This window comes from Peromyscus leucopus, chromosome 6, assembly GCF_004664715.2.
Source record: "Peromyscus leucopus breed LL Stock chromosome 6, UCI_PerLeu_2.1, whole genome shotgun sequence".
NCBI classification, from domain to species: Eukaryota; Metazoa; Chordata; class Mammalia; order Rodentia; family Cricetidae; genus Peromyscus; species Peromyscus leucopus.
This window is the reverse complement of record NC_051068.1, coordinates 79,249,210-79,270,022: the sequence shown is the minus strand read 5'-3', so window position 1 is coordinate 79,270,022 and position 20,813 is coordinate 79,249,210. Positions and strand designations below refer to the sequence as shown.

Sequence of the window (20,813 nt, the reverse complement as noted above, 5' to 3'; positions counted from 1 at the left end):
AAGCTGAGCACAAAGTAAAGGGGGAGTCTTAACCCTGAGTGGCCTCAGTAGAGATCAGAGTGTGAAGTGAGCTATCAAAGCTGAGAGTGAAATCTCCTCTTGGGGTACTCGTTTTGAAAAGGCCCGGAGGCTAGAGTGCCACTGCTGGGTAGAGGTGACTTAGAAGCTGTCTGCAGAAGGTCCCAAGGAATTTGGCAATTGTGTGTGCTAAGGGACGGGGTGGGAGGGGGGCAGCCTGGAATTCCTTGGGTCTCTGCTAGTACTATTGTTCATTATATCTGCAGCATACAGCCTTGAACCCAAACAGAGTTCGGATGCCACCTAAGGCCTTCTCCTCCTTCTGTATACTCTAGGATGCCCTCATCAGGGGTAGGCACAGAGCAAGTACCTACCAAGTTTGACTTGACACCATGCAGGGCCCCCCCAGACTGGTGTCTTGACTCTCAAATCAGAGACTTCTCCTGGGGGCTCCCAGGGGTGGGGGTGGGGGATAAGCCAGAGGAGCAAGGCTCAGCCTCCAGCCTTGGCCCTCTTTCTAGAAGCCTGTAACAGGCCCTTGCGTGAGGAGCTGAGCTCTCCACTAGTGTCTAGGACCTTGAGGCTGGAAGTTTATTTTGAGATTTGAGGCTCCAAAGTGGCAGATCCCAGAAAACCTCTTCTCTGGCTCCGTATCTGTTCTCTAGTTTAAGTGGTTGAGTGCTCTTGCCGTCAGCTGGCTCCCGCAGCCTGGGGAGCTGGGGACTGAGTCTGGCAGAGGGGGAGAAGGAGGAAGGAGTGGAGGGGACAAGCTTCCATCCTGGCTTTCCTACTCCAGAACAGAGGGCGGCCTGTAAGCTGTGAGGAGTCTGGTCTCCTCGGTCCCCCCCCTTCTCCTTGGAGCTGCTGATGTTTTGGGGGTGGGGGCTCATATCAGAAATAGACTTGAATAGCTGAGCATCTGTGTCCGTGCCAAGACTTGGTCCCACTCAGCTCCGATGATAGCTGAAGCCAAAGAAGGGGCCTCAGAAGTGAATCTGGGGCCCATGTGGGTGAGTCCACCCAAAGTTAGATGTGATCATCTCCTATCCCACAACCCCGGGCTCATGCGTGCAAATAAACACAGGACCAGAGTCACACCCAGCTCTAAACACACAGGGGAGTCTGGGAGAGGCATCCAAGCTGGAAGACTTAGGCCCTGCAAAGGAGTGGAACTGGGCTGGGAGGAGGTAAAGCGTGGTCCAAGAAAAGGGCTCCAGCCAGGAAAGAGCCTAGACCCACAGCCCCTTACCTGCCCCTCACAGGGAAACTGGCCTTAGAGTCCTTCAGTACTAAAGACACAGCAGGCTAACGGGAGCCTACCCAAGACTACAGGGCTGAGGAAGGGGAGGGGCAGGACATGGCCAGCTGCTGGCTCTCTTGACATGCTCTCCGAATTCACCCTTTCCCCTTCCCATCCAAAGGCAGCCCAGCCCCACCTACACCCACGCAGCCCAATGGTGATGGTACTTCTCTCCTCCCCACCTTAGATCACCTCCATTCACTTATCTGAGCTCTGCTCTTCCTCCCTAGGGCACTCGGCTCCATTTGGCGGACCCCTTTGATGGCCCCGGTACACCAGCCCACTCCTGTCTGGGGGTGTCCACGGACTCTTCACTTCCTCTCTTCACTATCATTACGACGAGGCCTTAGCTCCCCTGCCTCTGCACTTACCTCTTTAACATTCCATATGTCTCATTTCTACTGTTGATTATCTATCTTGCTCAATAAAATGTAAGCTCCATGAAGGCAGAAATGATTTTTTGATGTGTGTATTCGTGTGTGCGTGTTCTCCAAGCCTAGCCCAACCCTGGCAGATGAAAGAAAATAGTATTTGTGGAATTGATGCATATACTTGTCCTCTTACCACAAAAAATGCAGGCAAAGGACTGAGTTGTGGGGAGAGAGGGCAAATGCCCTCTGAACTTCTCTCTTCTCCGTCTCTGAGAAGCCAGCTGTGCCCTGTCCTTCACACTCAGGCATCTAACACCCCCAATCAAACAAGGCCTGACAGTGAGTTTGGGGTTAAGGTGGGTGGGCAGTCACCAGCATGATGTTTACATCAGAACTTTATAGTTTAGATAAAATCATGAGGAAAGGCATGAGAGACACCTGGAAACGGGGAAAGGCGAGGCAGGAGAAACTGAGGCTGAAGGCGTTAGGCCAGACCCCAGAGGAAGTCTTCCGTTGAAAGACTGAGGGCTTTGAAGAATTTTTGTGTTTTCTGCCCCACGGGGCTTCTTCTTCTTCCCACCCAGGGGAGTGCGAGCCCGTTGTGAGGTGGGGGCGGGGGGGGAGCGTAATAGAAAGGGAGCAAGAAGTCGCTTTCAGCCCACAACACCTCTCCACTTCTTCCCAATTTCCCACACCCACCCCAGGGCTCTTCGGGACTGAGGGAGGACCAGCAAGCAGTGGAGAGGAGGAAGGGTGGAAAGGGAGGGGGACCAGGCACCAGGGCTTCCACTCTCTCCGCAGGACCCCCACCCCGGCCTCTGGTGCGGGAAAGCCGCCCAGCTGTTTCTGATTCTTTCCTAGTCGCAGCTCCGCCCGAGGGGGTGGGGGACGGAGATACTGGGAGAGCCCGAGCTCGGCCGAGCCCCGGCCGTCCGGCCGTCCGTCAGGGCACCGGCCGCTGCATCCCGCCGCAGGCAGGTGTGTCTCTTGGGCAGCCGAAAGATCCTGACCTGGGGAAAGCACCTAGGTGGATAGGCGCTGGGTCTCAACGACGTGCGGGACGCAAGGATGGTGTTGGTGTAGTGGGTAGGAGAAGCCGGGGCGATGAGCCCTTGATGAGAGAGTCTCCCGCCCGAGGCCCACTGTCCACGGCGCCCCTGAAGGCAGCGTGGCCAAGGGCGTCCCACTGTCTGTCCAGCAACTCCTGCTGGCCGGGTGTCTACCAATTTCCCAGAAGCGCAAGGATAGAAGGACCGGAGGAAAAAAAAAGCATCTTCTGCGCTTAGCTCCTGTTTCACCGTAGGTTAAGGGGGCGACGCGCGCGCGGGGGTGGTGGGTGGGTGGGTGTTCGTACCCCCCACGCCACCCCACCCCCCGCACACGGGGTGCGCCTTGCCACCAAAGCCAGCGGTCCGCGTTGCTGAGTGAAGGGCGCTAGGACCCGGTGGCGTGGCGTGGCGTCGGTAGAGACGGGGGGCTGCAAAAGGAGAAGAGCCCCGTCGCGGGTGGCCCCGAGCAGGTGAGGGCGCGGCGCGGTGGCGCTCGGTAGAGCCGAGCGGAGGAGGCGGCCGCCACACCTAGGGCGCCCCGCCGAGCACCCCGGCTGGCGCGGGCGGAGCCCCGCTGAAGGCCGCGCGTGGCCCCGGCCCCGCCCCGCCCCGTCCAATGAGAGCTGCGGCCGCAGGGGCTGTCCGCGCTCTCCGGCCCCCGCCGCACTCCGCGCCCCGGAGCCGCTGACACCGCACCCGAGCCGCCTACACCCCGGCTCAGCTCTCGTCGGTCTCCTGGCCCTGCAGCTCGGGAGTTCTTGGGAACTCTGCGCCCGGCCGGCTCCCGGACTCCACGTGCCCCGCGGTCCCCAGTCGCCCACAGTCCCCATGGCCACCCTGAGGGGCGAGCTAGGAGACGCCTGAGGAAGCCCAGACGGTGCCCGTCCACGGCCCCGCGGGCTGCGCGGCGGGAGTCTGCGCGGAGCTATGCTGAGGCCGCGGGGTGCGGAGGAAGCCGCGCAGCTCGCCCCTCGGCGTGCCCGCATCCTGGTCCCCGCACCCAGACCCGCGGCCCCCGACGTGTCCCCGGCATCTGCCCGCCTGGGTCTTGCCTGCCTGTTGCTGCTGCTGCTGCTGACTCTGCCGGCCCGTGTAGACACATCTTGGTGGTGAGTGTGGCTCCCAGGGTGGTTAGGCGCAGGGAACGAGTGTACTGCTCCAGGCACCGGCTGCCCAAGCACCAGGCTGTTGCCTGGGTGGTACTGGAGATGATCGGGGCGGGACAGTCCCAGAAGTCTCCGGTGGCTGGTGAGGGGTTGGAGGGAATGAGGCGCTGGAGACCAGAGCAGAGCGCTGAGCATCGGGAGCAGGTAGCTGGGGGTTGAAGTCCCCTAGACTGCTACACTGTGCCCCCTGTGTTTCTAACTCACGATTCTCTCTCGGGGCTGGTTCGAGGAACCAGTCGCCTCTCCACATCCTGCAGTGGCTGTTCCGCGCAGTCCACAGTTGTGGCCTTCAAAAAGCCTTCCACCACCAAAGGTCTCCCCAGGGGACGTGGAGTAGGGGGCAGCTGGCTGGGACCCACATTCCTCTGCTGGTCTAGGCCACACAATGAGGTAGTAGTATCCACAGCAAGGCTTCGAAGTGAAATTGAGGCACAAACGACTCCCTTCCCCTTAATTCCCACAATTGAAACAAATTGAACACTTGGGGTTGCATAACCCAGGCATTTGTCATCAGCCTCGGCTTTGAGGGTGTAATTTTGAACACTGATGTCCCTTTTTGCTTTCCTGCCCCAGATGACCTAACCTTCCACCTCTCCCCTACAAGCCCCAGCAGCTTCCAGAGAGTCTCAAGACTTTTGAGACCCTCTCTTCAGATCTCTTGTAGGCCTTCGTCTTCTGACACTTCCAAGAGGCAGAAGCGGCAAAGGGTGTCCGGGAGCCGCTGCCCCCTGCTGTGTCCCTGGTAGACCCCCCCTACCCAGCCCCAGGGCTCCTCCAGCCCTGCAATGGCATCCTCCTTACAGAAAGGGCAAAGTAAGAGGGTAGACTTGAACTGCAAAAAGTTTCAGTCCCCTGGCTTTTCTCCTCACCCTTCCAGTCAAACTGGCTTCTGGGGCTGAGCTAGTGCCCCTCTAAACATGCGGCACCCCGTTTCCCCCCTGCTCTGCTCCTTCCTTGAAGCAAGCACCCCCACCTCCACCCCCCACCCCACCTCCCTCAACATGAGGTCTCTTCTCTTGCACCCTGTGACTTTTCTCCTCTTGACTAGGAATCTGGGCTGGAAGGGTGAGGGGTAGCTGGCTGAGGGGCAAGCCAGCTCGGGCTGCAGATTCCTATCATTTCAAGATGCTGCTCTCTCCATCCCCACCCCCACCCTGTTTTCCTGCTAAAGAAAAATCTTTCTTTTGGATCTTTTTTATCTCTGCAGTGTTGGGGAAGGAAAGGAGGGGGTTCGGATGGGGAAGCAGAGAGGCCTGTATCTTACATCTGGCTTGAAACATTCCTTTAGAAAGGAAAAGAGAAAGAAGGAAGAAGAAGGAGGGGGAGCCTTTCGATGACCAGAGCGAGATCCCAAGCCCCCTTTACCTTTCCGACACAGTTTGGCTGAGGACTTACATCGTCAGGGTCCCTGTGGAGACAGCATGGAAGCACGAAGGGCCCGGTGCCCACCTTTATCTCGCTCACATGGTAACCGGCGTTTTGAAACACTTGATTGCTTTGCAGCAGTCTGAGACCGTCTTGGTGACCTATGGATGCTTAGCTGAGGCAGTGGCACTCTGGACATCTCCACATCCTGGTAGCGGTTCCTAAAGACTCACCTGCAACCCCTTCTAGTCTCCATTTTCACCCTTGACTACTACTCCCTGTCTCATTTCCTTTCTTCTTTCCTCCTAGAGGGTTCAGATCAAAGATGTCGAAGAAGCTACTAGATGGAAGAGCTAGGTAGGGAGGCAGGTGACAGGGGCTGGGTGGTTCTTATGTCCATGAAGACAGTATCAGGACCAGGATGAATGTGGGTACAGAGCTCGTTTCCATCTCCTTGCCCTCACCTTATCACAGCTACAGCCACAGGTGTCTGTCTCAGTGGTCACCACTTGTAGGAGGAAGCCTGAATTCTGAAGGCAGGTCTGGCCCCCAAGATTATCTCAAGGCCAGCAAGGCTAGGAGTGTGTACAATCCCTGGAGGAGATGGGTGTCTGTTGACTCAGAGTGTCTGTGTTCTGCTTTGGAGCAGAAGGCCATCCCTATGCCCAACAGTCTGATCTTCACAGCCTAGGATTCTCCCCTTCCTCTCTAATAACTCCTCTGTCTCTTTCCTTAACTTGAAGAAGACACAAATGGTTTCTTCTTAGTCTTTGACAAGAAATGTGGATATGTGGAGACGCACAAGGGCTGGGCATGTTCTTGGGCTCATAAAGAGAGATCACAGAGCAGGGTCATATTAGTACTACTGATACTGTAAACACACACCCTGTCCTGAATCTCTACTAAGTTGCAGGCTCCATGGCCAACCACCTTGTTGAGCATCATCTCTGATCTCCAGGATAAGGCTGTGGTAGGTACTGTTATAATCCCTGTTTCACCAACAAGAGACTGACAGATAGCAGAGGAAGGGAAACAAAACAAGCTTGCTGGGTGTGGTGGCCCACGCCTTTAATCCCAGCACTTGAGAGGCAGAGCCAGGCGGATCTTGGTGAGTTCCAGGCCTGTCTGATCTTTATAGCAAGTTTTAGGTCCGCCAGGGCTACAAAGTGAGACTCTATCTCAAAAATAAGAAAAAAAAATCGCTCAAATTTATACCAATTTTGGAGTTATATGGTTTTATTTCTAATCAAACATTGTGTACCTCTCTTGCTTCTAGAATAAAAATGAATTTTGGCTGGGTATGATGGCACACTCCTGTAATACTACTACTCAGGAGGCTGAGGCAGGGGAATCATCCTTAGATGTATAGTAAGACTTGGTCTGAAAAACAAAACAAAACAAAAACAAAAAAACAACCAACCACAAGAGCCCCTTGAGTTTGAAGTCAGATGGCTTCCCTCATCCTGGTTTCCACCCAAGTGTCCCTTCACAGAGTGGGGTTTCCCTGCCCCCCACCCTGTGGCGTCATCTTGGTGGTTTGCTGTTGCTGTTTTTGAGACAGGGACCCGCTATGTATCCTTGGCTGCCCTGGAACGCTATACAGACCAGGCTGGCTTCAAACTCACAGAGATCTGCTTGCCTCTGCCTTCCGAGTGCTGAGACTGAAGTTATGAATCACCACTCCCAGCTAAGTCCTAACACACCAGTGGAGGGGTGGAGATCCCGGCTCCATTAAACAGAGACATGGAATGTCTGAAAAAGTATAGGTAGTGTTACAAGGAATCAAACTAACTGAACTAGAGTTGGTGGCAGCCTAGGGGGAGCTGGAAGCTGAGGATAATCAGAGCAAGCAGGTGTTTATTCAGTAGCTACCGAGTACCTACTATGTAACAGAGACTTTTCTTAGCACTGGGGATACTAATATGCAGATTGGGGTTCAGTAGACCTGGAGGCACTTGCAAATCCCTAGAAGCAAGGGGCTAGTGTAGGGTCAAGGGAAAGAATGTAAATTGGTCAAAAGCAGGCGAGGAGAGCACTCTGGTGCAGAGGCTGGGAAGGAAGTGAAGACTTAATTTCTGAAAGGGAAAACAGGAAGTCAGAACTGAGGCATCCTCCCCTAGACAATGAGCTGAGGGATACCTTGACGTCTTTGTGCCCCTAACAGCTAAGCTCACTGCCTGGCACGTGGAGGCATTGTGCAGCATGTGTGGAGCTGAGGGAGATGGGTTCAGCTTCGGACTCAGTATTATTGGTGGTTCCCACACTGGCCTACAAGGCTCCAAAAACCAGACAGCAGGCAAGCCCCATGCAGGGTCTTGAAGCAGTTACTTAGGCAGTAGGCAGGGTAGTAGGAAAGCCTAATTATCCTCCCATCTTAGATACTGAACAGATGTTCCCATGCTCATTGAGGATGTAATATGAAGGATCAATGTGGGCTACAGCAGAATGGATTAAAGTCAGACCACAGGAAGGCCCTTTTGCCAGAGTTTGGCTTGCCCCACTCCAGACTGTCTATGAGGGCTGGATTATTGGTCTCCCATTCCCATCCAACCTCCTTCCTCCAAGCCCCAGATAAAAAAACAAACACCCATTGCCTAGATCAGTGATCTGGGGCCGAGCTGGGCAAGCAGCATGGTGGTGAGTCAGGGCCAAGCTCCAACTCTGATGGTTTCAATCCTTCAGACAAAGCACCAGGGCAGTGGGTGGAACTCAAAGCTGTGCGTCAGGCAGGCCTTTCCGGCCTGGCCCAGCCTGGGGTGTTTATTTTGTTTGTTCCTGGAAGCTGCTGCCCTGATGGACAGTGCTGGGGATGCTGATTCCATGGGATTTGTTCTTGGAGGGACAGCCTCTTGCCCTCCCCTCTGGACAGATGGGGCTCATCAGCCCTGCTGAGTTCCCGAAGAAGCGAGCGTCAACCCTCTTTGTGTTTGCCTGAGTTCCTGTCACTAGTGGTGATCTAGTCTGTGGGTGAGGGCTGGCTGTGGGGATGTTGGGTGGGGGTAGGGTTCAAGGATGGTCGGCTTCCCCTTCCCCTATTGCCTGCCTTCTCTTCTCCTCACTCACTTCTAGGCCCACTTTGGGGACATTCCCAAACCACTGGCTCGTTCATAGTTCAGACCAAAGTTTTTCTGTTTGCAGTAGCAACTGATCACTACAGCTCCCACCTGTTCCCAGCAGGAAAGAGAGTGGAATCCCATTTCAGTGTCCGCATGAGAGAATAGAGCGTGCTGCAAAGACCAAAGGAAGTGCTGTGTGGAGGGTTCACTAGAGTGGGCGGGACAGAAAGGGAGAGAAGCTGAGCTGCCAGAAGGGACTGAATGAGTCTCATCTCTTTGGGGGACTTCTTGGGGAGAAAGGTGATATACTCCTGTTGTCTCTCTAAAATCTCTGGAGGTAGAGCCCAGGGGTAAGATTGTTTGAAAGGTAATATTGCCTTGAGCAGTTTTGAATGATGCTGGCAGCCCATCAACCCTCAGTGGCCATCTCGCTTGACCTTGTAAATTATTCCGACTAGAGATTCCACCACATTATTTGTTTGTTTGTTTGTTTGTTTAAAGAGACAGGTTCTCACTATGTAGACAAGGTCTATGTTCTAAACCTTGGCTGGTCTAGAACTCTATGGAGATTAGGCTGCCCTGGAACTCAGCAAGATCTGCCCATCTCTGTCTCCTGAGTGCTGGGATTAAAGGTGTGTGCCATCCTGCCCACTGAACTCTTACTGCTTTGTCCTGTTCAGGCTTCCTGCTGTAAACAGCTCTTTGTCCATGAAGGTCCTTCCTAGACATTGTGCTTTATAGGTCTGGGCAAGTTATTTTAAAAGCTTCATTGGTTATGAAAAGTACAGGGAATGGGGAGGAGGGTAAAAAATGGGGTCTTGTTCTATAGCCTTGGGATTGGATGGAAGTGAGGACTTTTTTAGGCACATGGTCCAAAGTTGTAAACATTACTCAGAACTACCCATCATGTCTTTTCCAGCCCCTCTTCTCTTCATCCTGTGGCCAAGCTATCTTCATAGTCCAGCCACTCGATTCGTGCCTCTTACATGTGCGTGTAAGAGTGCTGTCTCAGATTCTCGTTGTTGTTATTGTTCTGTGAGGATCTTAATGTTTATTAAACAAACAGGCAGTGGGTTTGTATGACATGCCCGCAGCTTCTGTGTATGACACATGCCTGACTGTTTTCTTAAAGTGTGTGTTATGTGGGCCTTTGGCTAGGGAACTGGTAAGGGTAGGAGACCACTCAATTACTCTTTCTGCAACTGTGTAGCTTTTTTTTTTTTTTTTTTTTTTCAGAGATGGTGGGTAATGGTTCTACCCATCAGCCTCAGAGAATGTCTTGGGATGGGAAGGAATCTCTTTAAGGTCTAGATACCAAATAACCCCCTCTTTATCCCTTTGCTGATGCCTGCCTCCTTTTGGAACGCTGTGACAAAGCCATCTCCACTTTACAGGTACATAGGGGCACTGGGAGCCCGGGTGATCTGTGACAACATCCCTGGTTTGGTGAGCCGGCAGCGGCAACTGTGCCAGCGCTACCCAGACATCATGCGTTCAGTGGGCGAAGGCGCCCGGGAATGGATCCGAGAGTGCCAGCACCAGTTCCGCCACCACCGCTGGAACTGCACCACACTGGACCGGGACCACACTGTCTTTGGCCGCGTCATGCTTAGAAGTAGGGTCCTCTTCCAAGATTCCCACCCCCTTTCCTTCCTTTGCTTGAGGTGGTGAGTTAGAAGGGTAGGCATGATGCCCTTCGTTTTCCACACACTACCTCATAATCTAAGAAACAATTGTGGGCAAACCTGGGGAACAGGAACATCTGCTCATTACCCTAGATTTGTAAGCCAGGGCCCCCCTCAACCTAAGTGCTTTGAGATGGTGGGTCAGGGTAAGTATTCTCTGGCCTCCCCATATCCAAGTCAGGCAGGCGTCCATGAACAACTATACAACTAAGGACTAGGACCAAGTCCTCTGCTTCTTACCACCACGGTCACTATCGTCCCCCTGTCACCCTAGCAATCCCAACGTTATAGTAATGGGAACAAGAGATAAACAGAAAGGTGGTATGTAAATATTCCAAGAGCTAGTGCTTCCCTCCAGTTCAGCAAGAGTTCAGCAGAGCTGGACAGCAAAAGAGGAGAAAAAGGATGGGACAGAACTCTGAAGGTGAAGGAGAACTGGGGATGATGAACATTCGTCCCTATGGGCAAGGAGAGGACCGGAACAGGGTAAAGTTAGTATGTGTCTCTGAACAGGCTGACCCCTGAGCAGGGGTCGACATTGCAGGGGAACTGTCCAGCAGAGGGGGCCTGAAACCCCTGGAATGTTGACCACGGCAGGTGGAGCTGCATCAGAACTCTGTGTGTGTGTGTGTGTGTGTGTGTGTGTGTGTGTGTAGAGAGAGAGAGAGAGAGAGAGAGAGAGAGAGAGAGAGAGAGAGAGAGAGAGAGAGAGAGAGAGAGAGAGAGAGAGAGAGAGAATAACAGAGTAGAGGTCAGATGTGTAAAGGAGTGGTATAAGGAGAGCCGGCAGACAAGGCTGGCCTCTCTGAGAAACGCTCTTAGAAGGCAAGGGCACCTTGACAGGTGGAGTAGGCTCTAGAAAAGCCAAGGAAGCTTCTGCAGTTGTGTGGACTGAAGAAGGAGATGGACAGAGTTGGACATGTGGCCTCTCCCTGCAATCCTCGCACTAGGGAGGCTGAGGCAGGAAAATCTCAAGTTCAAAGCTAGGTTACATAACAAGTTCCAGGCCTGGACCATTGAATAAGACACTGTGAAAAACACCCAGAAATGTGTGTGTGTGGGTGGTGGTGGTGGTGTGGAAGACACGGACTGTCCCTGTAACGTCTCTGCCTCTCTCTGTGCAGGCAGCCGGGAGGCAGCATTCGTATATGCCATCTCATCAGCAGGAGTGGTGCATGCCATCACTCGGGCCTGCAGCCAGGGGGAACTGAGTGTGTGCAGCTGTGACCCATATACCCGGGGTCGGCACCATGACCAACGAGGGGACTTTGATTGGGGTGGCTGCAGTGACAACATCCACTACGGTGTCCGCTTTGCCAAGGCTTTTGTGGATGCCAAAGAGAAGAGGCTTAAGGATGCCCGGGCCCTCATGAACTTGCACAACAACCGCTGTGGTCGCACGGTCAGTACTCACGTCTGGGTATGGACATTCATAGTCTCTGGCGTAAACCGGCTAGTGTGACCACAGGCTGAAAGCAGAGGTGGAGGAGTTGATGGCTTCTGGACCACTTCCAAAATCCCTAACATTCCACCACAGAATGCAAGGGAGCCTGGGAATGCATAGGTTCAACCAGGTTCTCGTAAGACAGGAAAGTAACTTACTTTCTTTCCCCTCTCATCCCCTCCTCTCCCTTCTGCTTCCCTTTCCCTGTTTCCTTCCTTTGTTTCTTTTGTTTTTGTTTTTTTTTGGGGGGGGGGGTTGGGTGTTTTTTTTTGTTGTTGTTTGTTTTTGTTTTTTTGAGACAAGGTTTATGTAGCCCTGGCTGGCCTGCAACTCCATATATAGACCAGGCTGGCCTGGAACTCACACAGATCCATCTGCCTCTGCCTCCTTAGTGCTGGGATTAACCATGTGTAACACATGCCCCACCTTGTTTTGTTTTGTTTGAGACGGGCTTTCACTCTGCCTATAGCCTAGGCTGATCTCAGATTTGTGGCACTAGCTCCCGTCTCAACCTCCTGAGTGCTGGATTATAAGTGTGTGCCACCATGCTGAACTAAAAAGTACATTCTAAACTTTTAAAATGTGTATATGTGGATGTACGGGTCTGTGCTTTCTCACAGAGACCGGAGGAGGATGTCAGATGTCCTGCTCTGTCACTTTCCACCTTATCCCCTTGAGACAGGGTCTCTCACTGAACCTGGAACTCAAGTCCCAGCAATCTTCCTCTCTCCAATCCTCCTGTTTCTGTACCCCAGCCCCCATCACTGGAATTACAGGTAGCCCATGTGCTACCATGCCTGGCTTTTTATAGGGGTTGTAAAGGTTTAAACCCAGGTTCTTATAGGGATAGTAAGTGTTCTTACATGCTGAGCCATCTCCCAAACCCCAAAGTAGCTTTTAATTTTTTTAATTTTAATTGATTTATTGTTGTTGTTGTGTGTATGCATGATGTATATGGGTGGGCATGAACGGCACGGTGCATGTGTGGAGGTCAGAGGACAACTTTGTGGAACTGGCTCTCACCTTCCACCTACATGTGGGTTCTGGGGATCAAACTCAGGTTGCCAGGACAGCATGGCAAGTGCCTTTCCTTGCTATCAGTATCACTGGCCCCAAAGGAGCTTTTTTTTTTTTTTTTTTTTTCAAAGAGGAAAAGCTCCCTTCATAAAGACCTTCAGGTATTGCTGTAGGCTATTCCCTGGTATTCGAGCATCTGCTATATCCTGTGCTGAGAACTGACATGCTATAAAAGCAGAAGGCATGCCAATTGGCTCTCTAGAAGGATGTGTAGGCTATAATCAGGAGCAGACTTGCTCCTGGGGCTTGACAATCCAGCAGGCAGTCATGAAGAGCAAAGCACTGTTGGTCCAGGAAGATGTCCTAGAAGAGGTTCTGTGACGTGGTCAGGAGAATCGGTGGGATCTGGCAGAGAACCAACAAGGGCTCAGCTGGCAGGCCTGGGCCAGCAGAGCTCAGAGCACTCCTGCTTTTGACCCTAGGGTGACTAAGCAGTGTCCTGACCTGCTTCCTCCCTCCCCTAGGCCGTGCGGCGATTTCTAAAGCTGGAATGTAAGTGTCATGGTGTGAGTGGTTCTTGTACTCTACGTACCTGCTGGAGGGCACTCTCAGACTTCCGACGCACAGGTGACTACCTGAGGCGGCGGTATGATGGAGCTGTGCAGGTGACTGCCACCCAGGATGGTGCCAATTTCACAGCAGCCCGCCAGGGCTATCGCCATGCCACCCGGACTGATCTTGTCTACTTTGACAACTCCCCTGACTACTGTGTCTTGGACAAGGCTGCAGGTGAGGAAAAGCAGGCAAAGAGTGACATGGGTCTTGGTTATTAGTGCAAGCACTTCTGCTTAGTCCAGGTCTGTCCAGTTTGTAGGAGTTAAGGGAGGAAAAGGAGTCAGTTGTCTCCTTACATGAAAATCTGGTCTTGAGATAGGTGATTTGTGCCTCAGGCTGCCAGGCCAAGGTTGCACAAGTAGGTCATATGATACTCTACTATATCCCCAGTGTCTGGGATGCGGTAGGTACTACTCAGAGAACATTTAAATGAGCCACCTGTTTTCAGTTCTGAGCAAGCTGCGAGCTACACAGAAGCATCCGATGTAGCACTAAGCCTTTGGCTTTTAACAGTCTAGCTAAAGAAATAAGATGGAGCTGGGAACAGAGCTCAGCTGATATAGCATGTGCTTAGTATGTGCAAGGCCCTGGGTTTGATACCCTCAACTACCAGGAAGAGAGAGAGAGAGAGAGAGAGAGAGAGAGAGAGAGAGAGAGAGAGAGAGAGAGAGAGAGAGAGAAAGAAAGAAAGAAAGAAAGAAAGAAAGAAAGAAAAAAGAAAGAAAGAAAGAAAGAAAGAAAAAAGAAAAAAAAAGAAAGAAAGAAAGAAAGCAACAGCAAATGTAACTACAAAGAAAGATGACTAGCCAGGCAGTGGTGGCCACACCTTTAACTCCAGTACTCGGGAGGCAGAGGCAGGTGGATCTCTGAGTTTGAGGCCAGCCTGGTCTACAGATCAAGTTCCAGGACAGTCAGGATACAGAGAAACCCTGTCTCAAAAACAAACAAACAACAAACAAAAAAGAAAGAAGAAGAAGGAAGGAAGGAAGGAAGAGAGAGAGAAAGAGAGAAAGAAAGAGAGAAAGAAAAAGGCAAGAGGCCAGAGGAATCAAGGAGGTTTGTTTGAACACGGGGAATCAAGCTGCTTCTTGATTTGCTGCCACTGCAGACTCCAAAAGGAGTGAGGGAGACAGGAGGTGATCTCTGCAAAGGCTCCTGAGCAGCAAATGCTTGAGAACAAGCAGAAAATGGCCATTTTTCAGTCAGTTCTGTACATGTGTGGTGCTGGGGAATGGGGCCTTGGGAACCCTGCAAAGTGGTAAGAGAGAATAGAAGCTCCCACTGTGGCTCGTCATTTCTGGTCTTAAACCAGGGACAATGTGTGGCTTGGTGGAGCTGCTTCTCCTCTGGTCCCTGTCGCTGGGCTCCCAGGCTCTTTGCTGGAGATTCCTCGGCAAGATTTGCTAGAGTGGAGCTCCACACCATGGCTGGCTTCAATTCTGCTTGTTTTCACTCTTATCATGCCTAGAGTCAAGTGGCTCAGAGCGCTTCAGCCCATGGAGAGGGGTGGTGTTCCCCTGGACAATGGGAGGTATAGATGCACTTTGTAGAGTGCTAGAAGTAAGAAGCGTTGGGGAGGTCCTCTGGACTCTCCTAGTGATTTACTATCATGAGTCAGTTTTTCCATGTGGTCTAATTCAGAGGGTTAATCTCTGGATGCCTGGGAATAATTCCATAACACCTGAAGTGTAGTCTGTTTCACACTCAAAATGTACCTCTAGAGACGGATCTTTGGAGTTAGGAGGGAGGGCGAGTCATATGCACATTAATTTTTCTCAGAGGCATAAAATTAAGTCCCATAAACCCATATAATCCAAATGGTATAAGCCACCCCAGGAGTATGGAACCAGGTATTCCCTCCACAGCAGTACTATCCAACTAAACTTCCTGCAATGATTGAATCACTGAATGTTTCTGTTGCTGTACTGTGTATAAGATATGCATGCTCTCTGTTTCTGTTGGTATACTGTGTATATTATAAGATATGCATGATCTCTGTTTCTGTTGGTGTACTGTGTATATTATAAGATATGCATGCTCTCTCTGTTTCTGTTGGAGTACTGTGTATATTATAAGATATGCATGCTCTCTGTTTTTGTTGGTGTACTGTGTATATTATAAGATATGCATGCTCTCTCTGTTTCTGTTGCTGTACTGTGTATATTATAAGATATGCATGCTCTCTCTGTTTCTGTTGCTGTACTGTGTATATTATAAGATATGCATGCTCTCTGTCTCAGTTGCTGTACTGTGTATATTATAAGATATGCATGCTCTCTGTTTCTGTTGGTGTACTGTGTATATTATAAGATGCATGCTCTCTCTGTTTCTGTTGCTGTACCGTGTATATTATAAGATATGCATGCTCTCTCTGTTTCTGTTGGAGTACTGTGTATATTATAAGATATACATGCTCTCTGTTTCGGTTGCTGTACTGTGTATATTATAAGATATGCATGCTCTCTGTTTCTGTTGGTGTACTGTGTATATTATAAGATATGCATGCTCTCTCTGTTTCTGTTGGAGTACTGTGTATATTATAAGATATACATGCTCTGTTTCTGTTGCTGTACTGTGTATATTATAAGATATGCATGCTCTCTCTGTTTCTGTTGGAGTACTGTGTATATTATAAGATATACATGTTCTCTGTCTCAGTTGCTGTACTGTGTATATTATAAGATATGCATGCTCTCTGTTTCTGTTGCTGTACTGTGTATATTATAAGATATGCATGCTCTCTGTTTCTGTTGGAGTACTGTGTATATTATAAGATATGCATGCTCTCTGTTTTTGTTGGTGTACTGTGTATATTATAAGATATGCATGCTCTCTCTGTTTCTGTTGCTGTACTGTGTATATTATAAGATATGCATGCTCTCTCTGTTTCTGTTGCTGTACTGTGTATATTATAAGATATGCATGCTCTCTGTCTCAGTTGCTGTACTGTGTATATTATAAGATATGCATGCTCTCTGTTTCTGTTGGTGTACTGTGTATATTATAAGATATGCATGCTCTCTGTTTCTGTTGGTGTACTGTGTATATTATAAGATATACATGCTCTCTGTCTCAGTTGCTGTACTGTGTATATTATAAGATATGCATGCTCTCTGTTTCTGTTGGTGTACTGTGTATATTATAAGATATACATGCTCTCTGTCTCAGTTGCTGTACTGTGTATATTATAAGATATGCATGCTCTCTGTTTCTGTTGGTGTACTGTGTATATTATAAGATATGCATGCTCTCTGTTTCTGTTGGTGTACTGTGTATATTATAAGATATGCATGCTCTGTTTCTGTTGGTATACTGTGTATATTATAAGATATGCATGCTCTGTTTCTGTTGGTGTACTGTGTATATTATAAGATATACATGCTCTCTGTCTCAGTTGCTGTACTGTGTATATTATAAGATATGCATGCTCTCTGTTTCTGTTGGAGTACTGTGTATATTATAAGATATACATGCTCTCTGTCTCAGTTGCTGTACTGTGTATATTATAAGATATACATGCTCTCTGTCTCGGTTGCTGTACTGTGTATATTATAAGATATACATGCTCTCTGTCTCGGTTGCTGTACTGTGTATATTATAAGATATGCATGCTCTCTGTCTCGGTTGCTGTACTGTGTATAAGATATGCATGCTCTCTGTCTCAGTTGCTGTACTGTGTATATTATAAGATATACATGCTCTCTGTCTCGGTTGCTGTACTGTGTATATTATAAGATATGCATGCTCTCTGTTTTTGTTGGTGTACTGTGTATATTATAAGATATGCATGCTCTCTGTTTCTGTTGGAGTACTGTGTATATTATAAGATATGCATGCTCTCTGTTTTTGTTGGTGTACTGTGTATATTATAAGATATACATGCTCTCTGTCTCGGTTGCTGTACTGTGTATATTATAAGATATACATGCTCTCTGTCTCGGTTGCTGTACTGTGTATATTATAAGATATGCATGCTCTCTGTTTTTGTTGGTGTACTGTGTATATTATAAGATATACATGCTCTCTGTCTCGGTTGCTGTACTGTGTATATTATAAGACATGCATGCTCTCTGTTTCTGTTGGTGTCATCATCATTGCTATAGTGCCATGGATCTCTAGGGTCTTGCAAAATCTAGATGAGTACTTGCCACTCTTAGCCCTAAACACAGAGATTTTAAACCAAGCTAAAAAGCAAAGATAAAAGTTCTGCATTTTCTCCCCATATCCGTGTGGATTATGGAGACTATTGCTGTTGAAGTTAGTTGATCCATTTTTTTCTTGAAGTCTCAGGCAAATCACTTTTCCATTTCTGTGCCCCTGTTACTGGGGAAAGGGTTGACAGGATCTTTTGTGCTGACATCTATTGGAATGAGGTCCTGGGCATTTGCTGTGCAAGGAGAAAGCTATCCTCCTAAAAGGGGGATAACACAGGAACTCCCTGGAGACATGCCTCCAGCCAATCATGCCAATCAGCTCACCTCTGTCGGACAGCAATGATAAACAGCATAATAATCGATTCCATTAGATGTTGAGTTGTTTTGTTTCCCTGAGACAGGATCTTGCTATCCATTTCAATGTGTCCTCAAACTCACTACATATCCCAGGCTAGCCTAAAACTAAAGTGACTCCCCTGCCTCAATATTTTGCATGATGGTGTTATAGGTATGTGCTACCATACCTGCTAGGTGTTATTTTATACACACTCTCATATGTGGAAACTGAGGCCCAGACACATTCTTTAACTTGCTAAATAAATACAGCTCTGAAGTAGCACAGCTAGAATTTAAATCCAGATAATATGATATCACAACCCCCACAAATTAGAGAAACTCACCCAGACTTACAGTTCTTACATTTTCCAGTTAGATTCTGAAGAGGACATGGCAGAAAGGGACCTCTGGGGAACTTTAGTGGTGGAAACAAATGAATCTGGGCCAGAGGGCAATGAATGATCACTTTGGTTAGTGGTTATATTTTCAGAAAAAGAGATTCTTTATGGCTTCTTAAAAGAGTATAAGGGGACCCAGAGTGGCTAAAACAAAAGTAACTTGGTTTTCACCTCTCTTCCTCAACTCAGGTTCCCTAGGTACCGCAGGCCGCGTCTGCAGCAAGACATCTAAAGGAACAGATGGTTGTGAAATCATGTGTTGTGGCCGAGGGTACGACACAACTCGAGTCACCCGTGTCACCCAGTGTGAGTGCAAATTCCACTGGTGTTGTGCTGTGCGGTGCAAAGAGTGCAGAAACACTGTGGATGTCCACACTTGCAAGGCCCCTAAGACGGCAGAGTGGCTGGACCAGACCTGAACACACAGATACCTCATTCATCCCTCCACTTCAAGCCTCCAACTCAAAAGCACAAGATCCTTGCATGCACCCCTTCCTCCACCCTCAATCCTGGGTGGCTACAGCTTCTGTTATGGACTTGGAGAGTGATCCAGAGGGACCCCAATGTCCTGGCTGGTTCCTTAGCCCTAGGAAGGAGTTGATAGGGGATGGATATGAGACTGAGTGGCTCCCTGATGTTCCAACTGGAGGTTTGAAGGGAGAGTAGAAGAGGTAGGAGTCTGTCTTCAGAGTGATTTGGGTTGCACTAAAGTCAAGGCTCATTTTCCCCTTTGCTTGCACTGACTTCTGATACTCTTTGGGTATGCAACAGGAAGGGAATCTGGAAGTAGTTTCCTTTTTGATCCAACTGTAACAAGGACAGATAGGACAGAGATATAACTGCCTGTCTCTTCACTAGAGACAGTTTGTGCAGACAATCTTAGGCTATAGCATTCTGCTGAGACCCCGAGACAGCTAGATGTGTTAGCCATGGTGAACAGGGCTCCATCTCATGCTCTTATGCAGCTTATAAACTGGTGGTTTTGTGAGTGGGGAAATCACATAACTATACAATTACACGTTCTCTGTGTCTCCTTTTCCACCTACACCAGACACCAGCAGCCTGCTCACTGGCTGCCTGTTCAGAGTGAGGTAGCTTGCAGTGGTTCCGTCTTAATAGAACTGTGAGAGAATAGTACAGTAGCCTGGCTAGGTCTTGGGGCTTTTCCCCCATCAATTACTCTGGACATTAGGTAGGTTTGGAAAAGACTAAGTGAAAGGCAGGTAACTCATGGGGGAGGGTAAGCACACCTGATCTCAAGGGCTGTGTGAGGATCAGTGTATACTAGGATGGTAGAGATTTCTCATTTTGGCAGTTGTTTAGGAGAGGACCATCAGCATTGAAGTAGGAGCAAAAGCAAGTTGCTGTATAGAGAAAGAGTTGGTGCTGGAGCCTAAGTGATAAACACCTTAGAAGACAGTAGCCTTCCCCCATTTACTCAGCAAATCTTTATTTTGTGATTCTCCAAGTGCTACTGATGACTACTGTCCCTTCCACAACTGACTTAAACAGGAGGGTCCCTCTGTGCTCCTAGCCATTGCCTAACCAGGTATGCGGTAGTGGGTGGAGTCTTTGAAGACAGCAGGTATGGTAAGCTACAAGTTAGGACATGGGGTTTGAGATCTTGATGGCCTACTGTTGTATGACCTACACAGTGATCATCTTCTTGCTTATTGATAAACAGCAATAGTATAGAAATCTACAGTTATAACAGACCTAGGTTTAATCCCAGCTATTCACTCACTCACTGTATTTTTTATTTTCAGCAAGAGTCTTTAAATTCCCCTGGCCCGTTTTCTTATCTGTAAAATGAAGGTACATGCCTTGCTCAGAAATTGAGATTTATCTGTGTCCTAACCTCCAGCCAACAGATGTACTTCTTCAAACCTCTGACTGGTCAAGTACATCCTAACTTCTCTAGGAGCTTCTCATTTAGGACTGTCTGGTCTTGATAAGAGACTGGAGATTAAGAAGCTTTCACAGGGAATTCTGGATATGGGGCCTCTCTCTTTTCTCAGGTTCCTCTTCATCCAATTGGGCTCTCAGATGTTTGTGGAGCAACTTCATTTTGCCCAGGCAGCAGGAGGTTGGGGGGTGGTGGTGGCTCTGGCCATGGAGGCAGATTTATTTGGATGATAGGACTAATATTTGTGTAACCTGCTGAGACCTGTGTGGGAGAGTTTAGGGTGGTTTTTCTTTTGGTGAGGGGATTTGCTCCGGTTTCACATCCATTAACACAAAACATGAGCTAGTCAGGGCCCTTGTGGTCTGTGGTGAGGGGAAGACTGTGGAGAAATGGGACTGAGTGAGTCAGGCCGAGAGAATGTCTTCCTTGCAGAGTAGAGTCAACTGGATAACTGATGAGCCCATGGTGGGATTAGGGAGGGGGAATGGGAGGGGAAGAAAGGCTCTTAAAAGGAGGGAAGTTTTGGGAGCAGGGGTGAGACCATCCAAGTTACTACATCAATGATGGCATAGGTCTTCTATGGGAAGCCAACCTGAGTTCAGTCTACCTGTGCTATATCACCTACTCTTTGATTTGGAGTTCCTAGTTTATGGAAGGAAGTGGTAGACCTCTGTGACATCTCATATTACTCCATGTTTCTCCCTGGACTCCAAATTCTAGCTGATAAAGACGCACAACCGCTTATAAATGGTTAAGAGAGAAACAGCTGTCCAGGGAGTGAGAAGTTTGTAAAGTGAGGTGTTTATGTGAGAGAAAAGATGTCTATCTGGGCCCTGCTACAGAAGCTGTGTGGCCCCAAGAAGGAATGATGGCCAAGCAATTAATTCTTCCTTAGAACTGTCTCTGCATTCCAACTGGCTTCAGACAACTGGC

General features: G+C 49.3%; 1 protein-coding gene across 1 annotated transcript; it reads left to right on the top strand.

Moving 5' to 3' along the window:
* The first annotated feature begins 3,665 nt into the window (after nt 1-3,665).
* On the top strand, nt 3,666-19,809 carry Wnt2b (Wnt family member 2B). The gene is made up of 5 exons (XM_028889946.2): nt 3,666-3,847; nt 9,720-9,940; nt 11,135-11,412; nt 12,996-13,260; nt 18,164-19,809. The coding sequence occupies exons 1-5, from the start codon at nt 3,666-3,668 to the stop codon at nt 18,391-18,393; spliced, it is 1,176 nt and encodes a 391-aa protein (XP_028745779.1). The 3' UTR covers nt 18,394-19,809.
* The last annotated feature ends 1,004 nt before the right edge of the window (nt 19,810-20,813 follow it).

Excerpts from the sequence above, each read along its gene's own strand:
- Wnt2b (XM_028889946.2), top strand. The coding sequence starts at position 3,666 with ATGCTGAGGCCGCGGGGTGCGGAGGAAGCCGCGCAGCTCGCCCCTCGG. Across the intron at positions 3,848-9,719 it reads CGTGTAGACACATCTTGGTG|GTACATAGGGGCACTGGGAG; the intron begins GTGAGTGTGGCT and ends TCCACTTTACAG. Across the intron at positions 13,261-18,163 it reads TGTCTTGGACAAGGCTGCAG|GTTCCCTAGGTACCGCAGGC; the intron begins GTGAGGAAAAGC and ends TCCTCAACTCAG.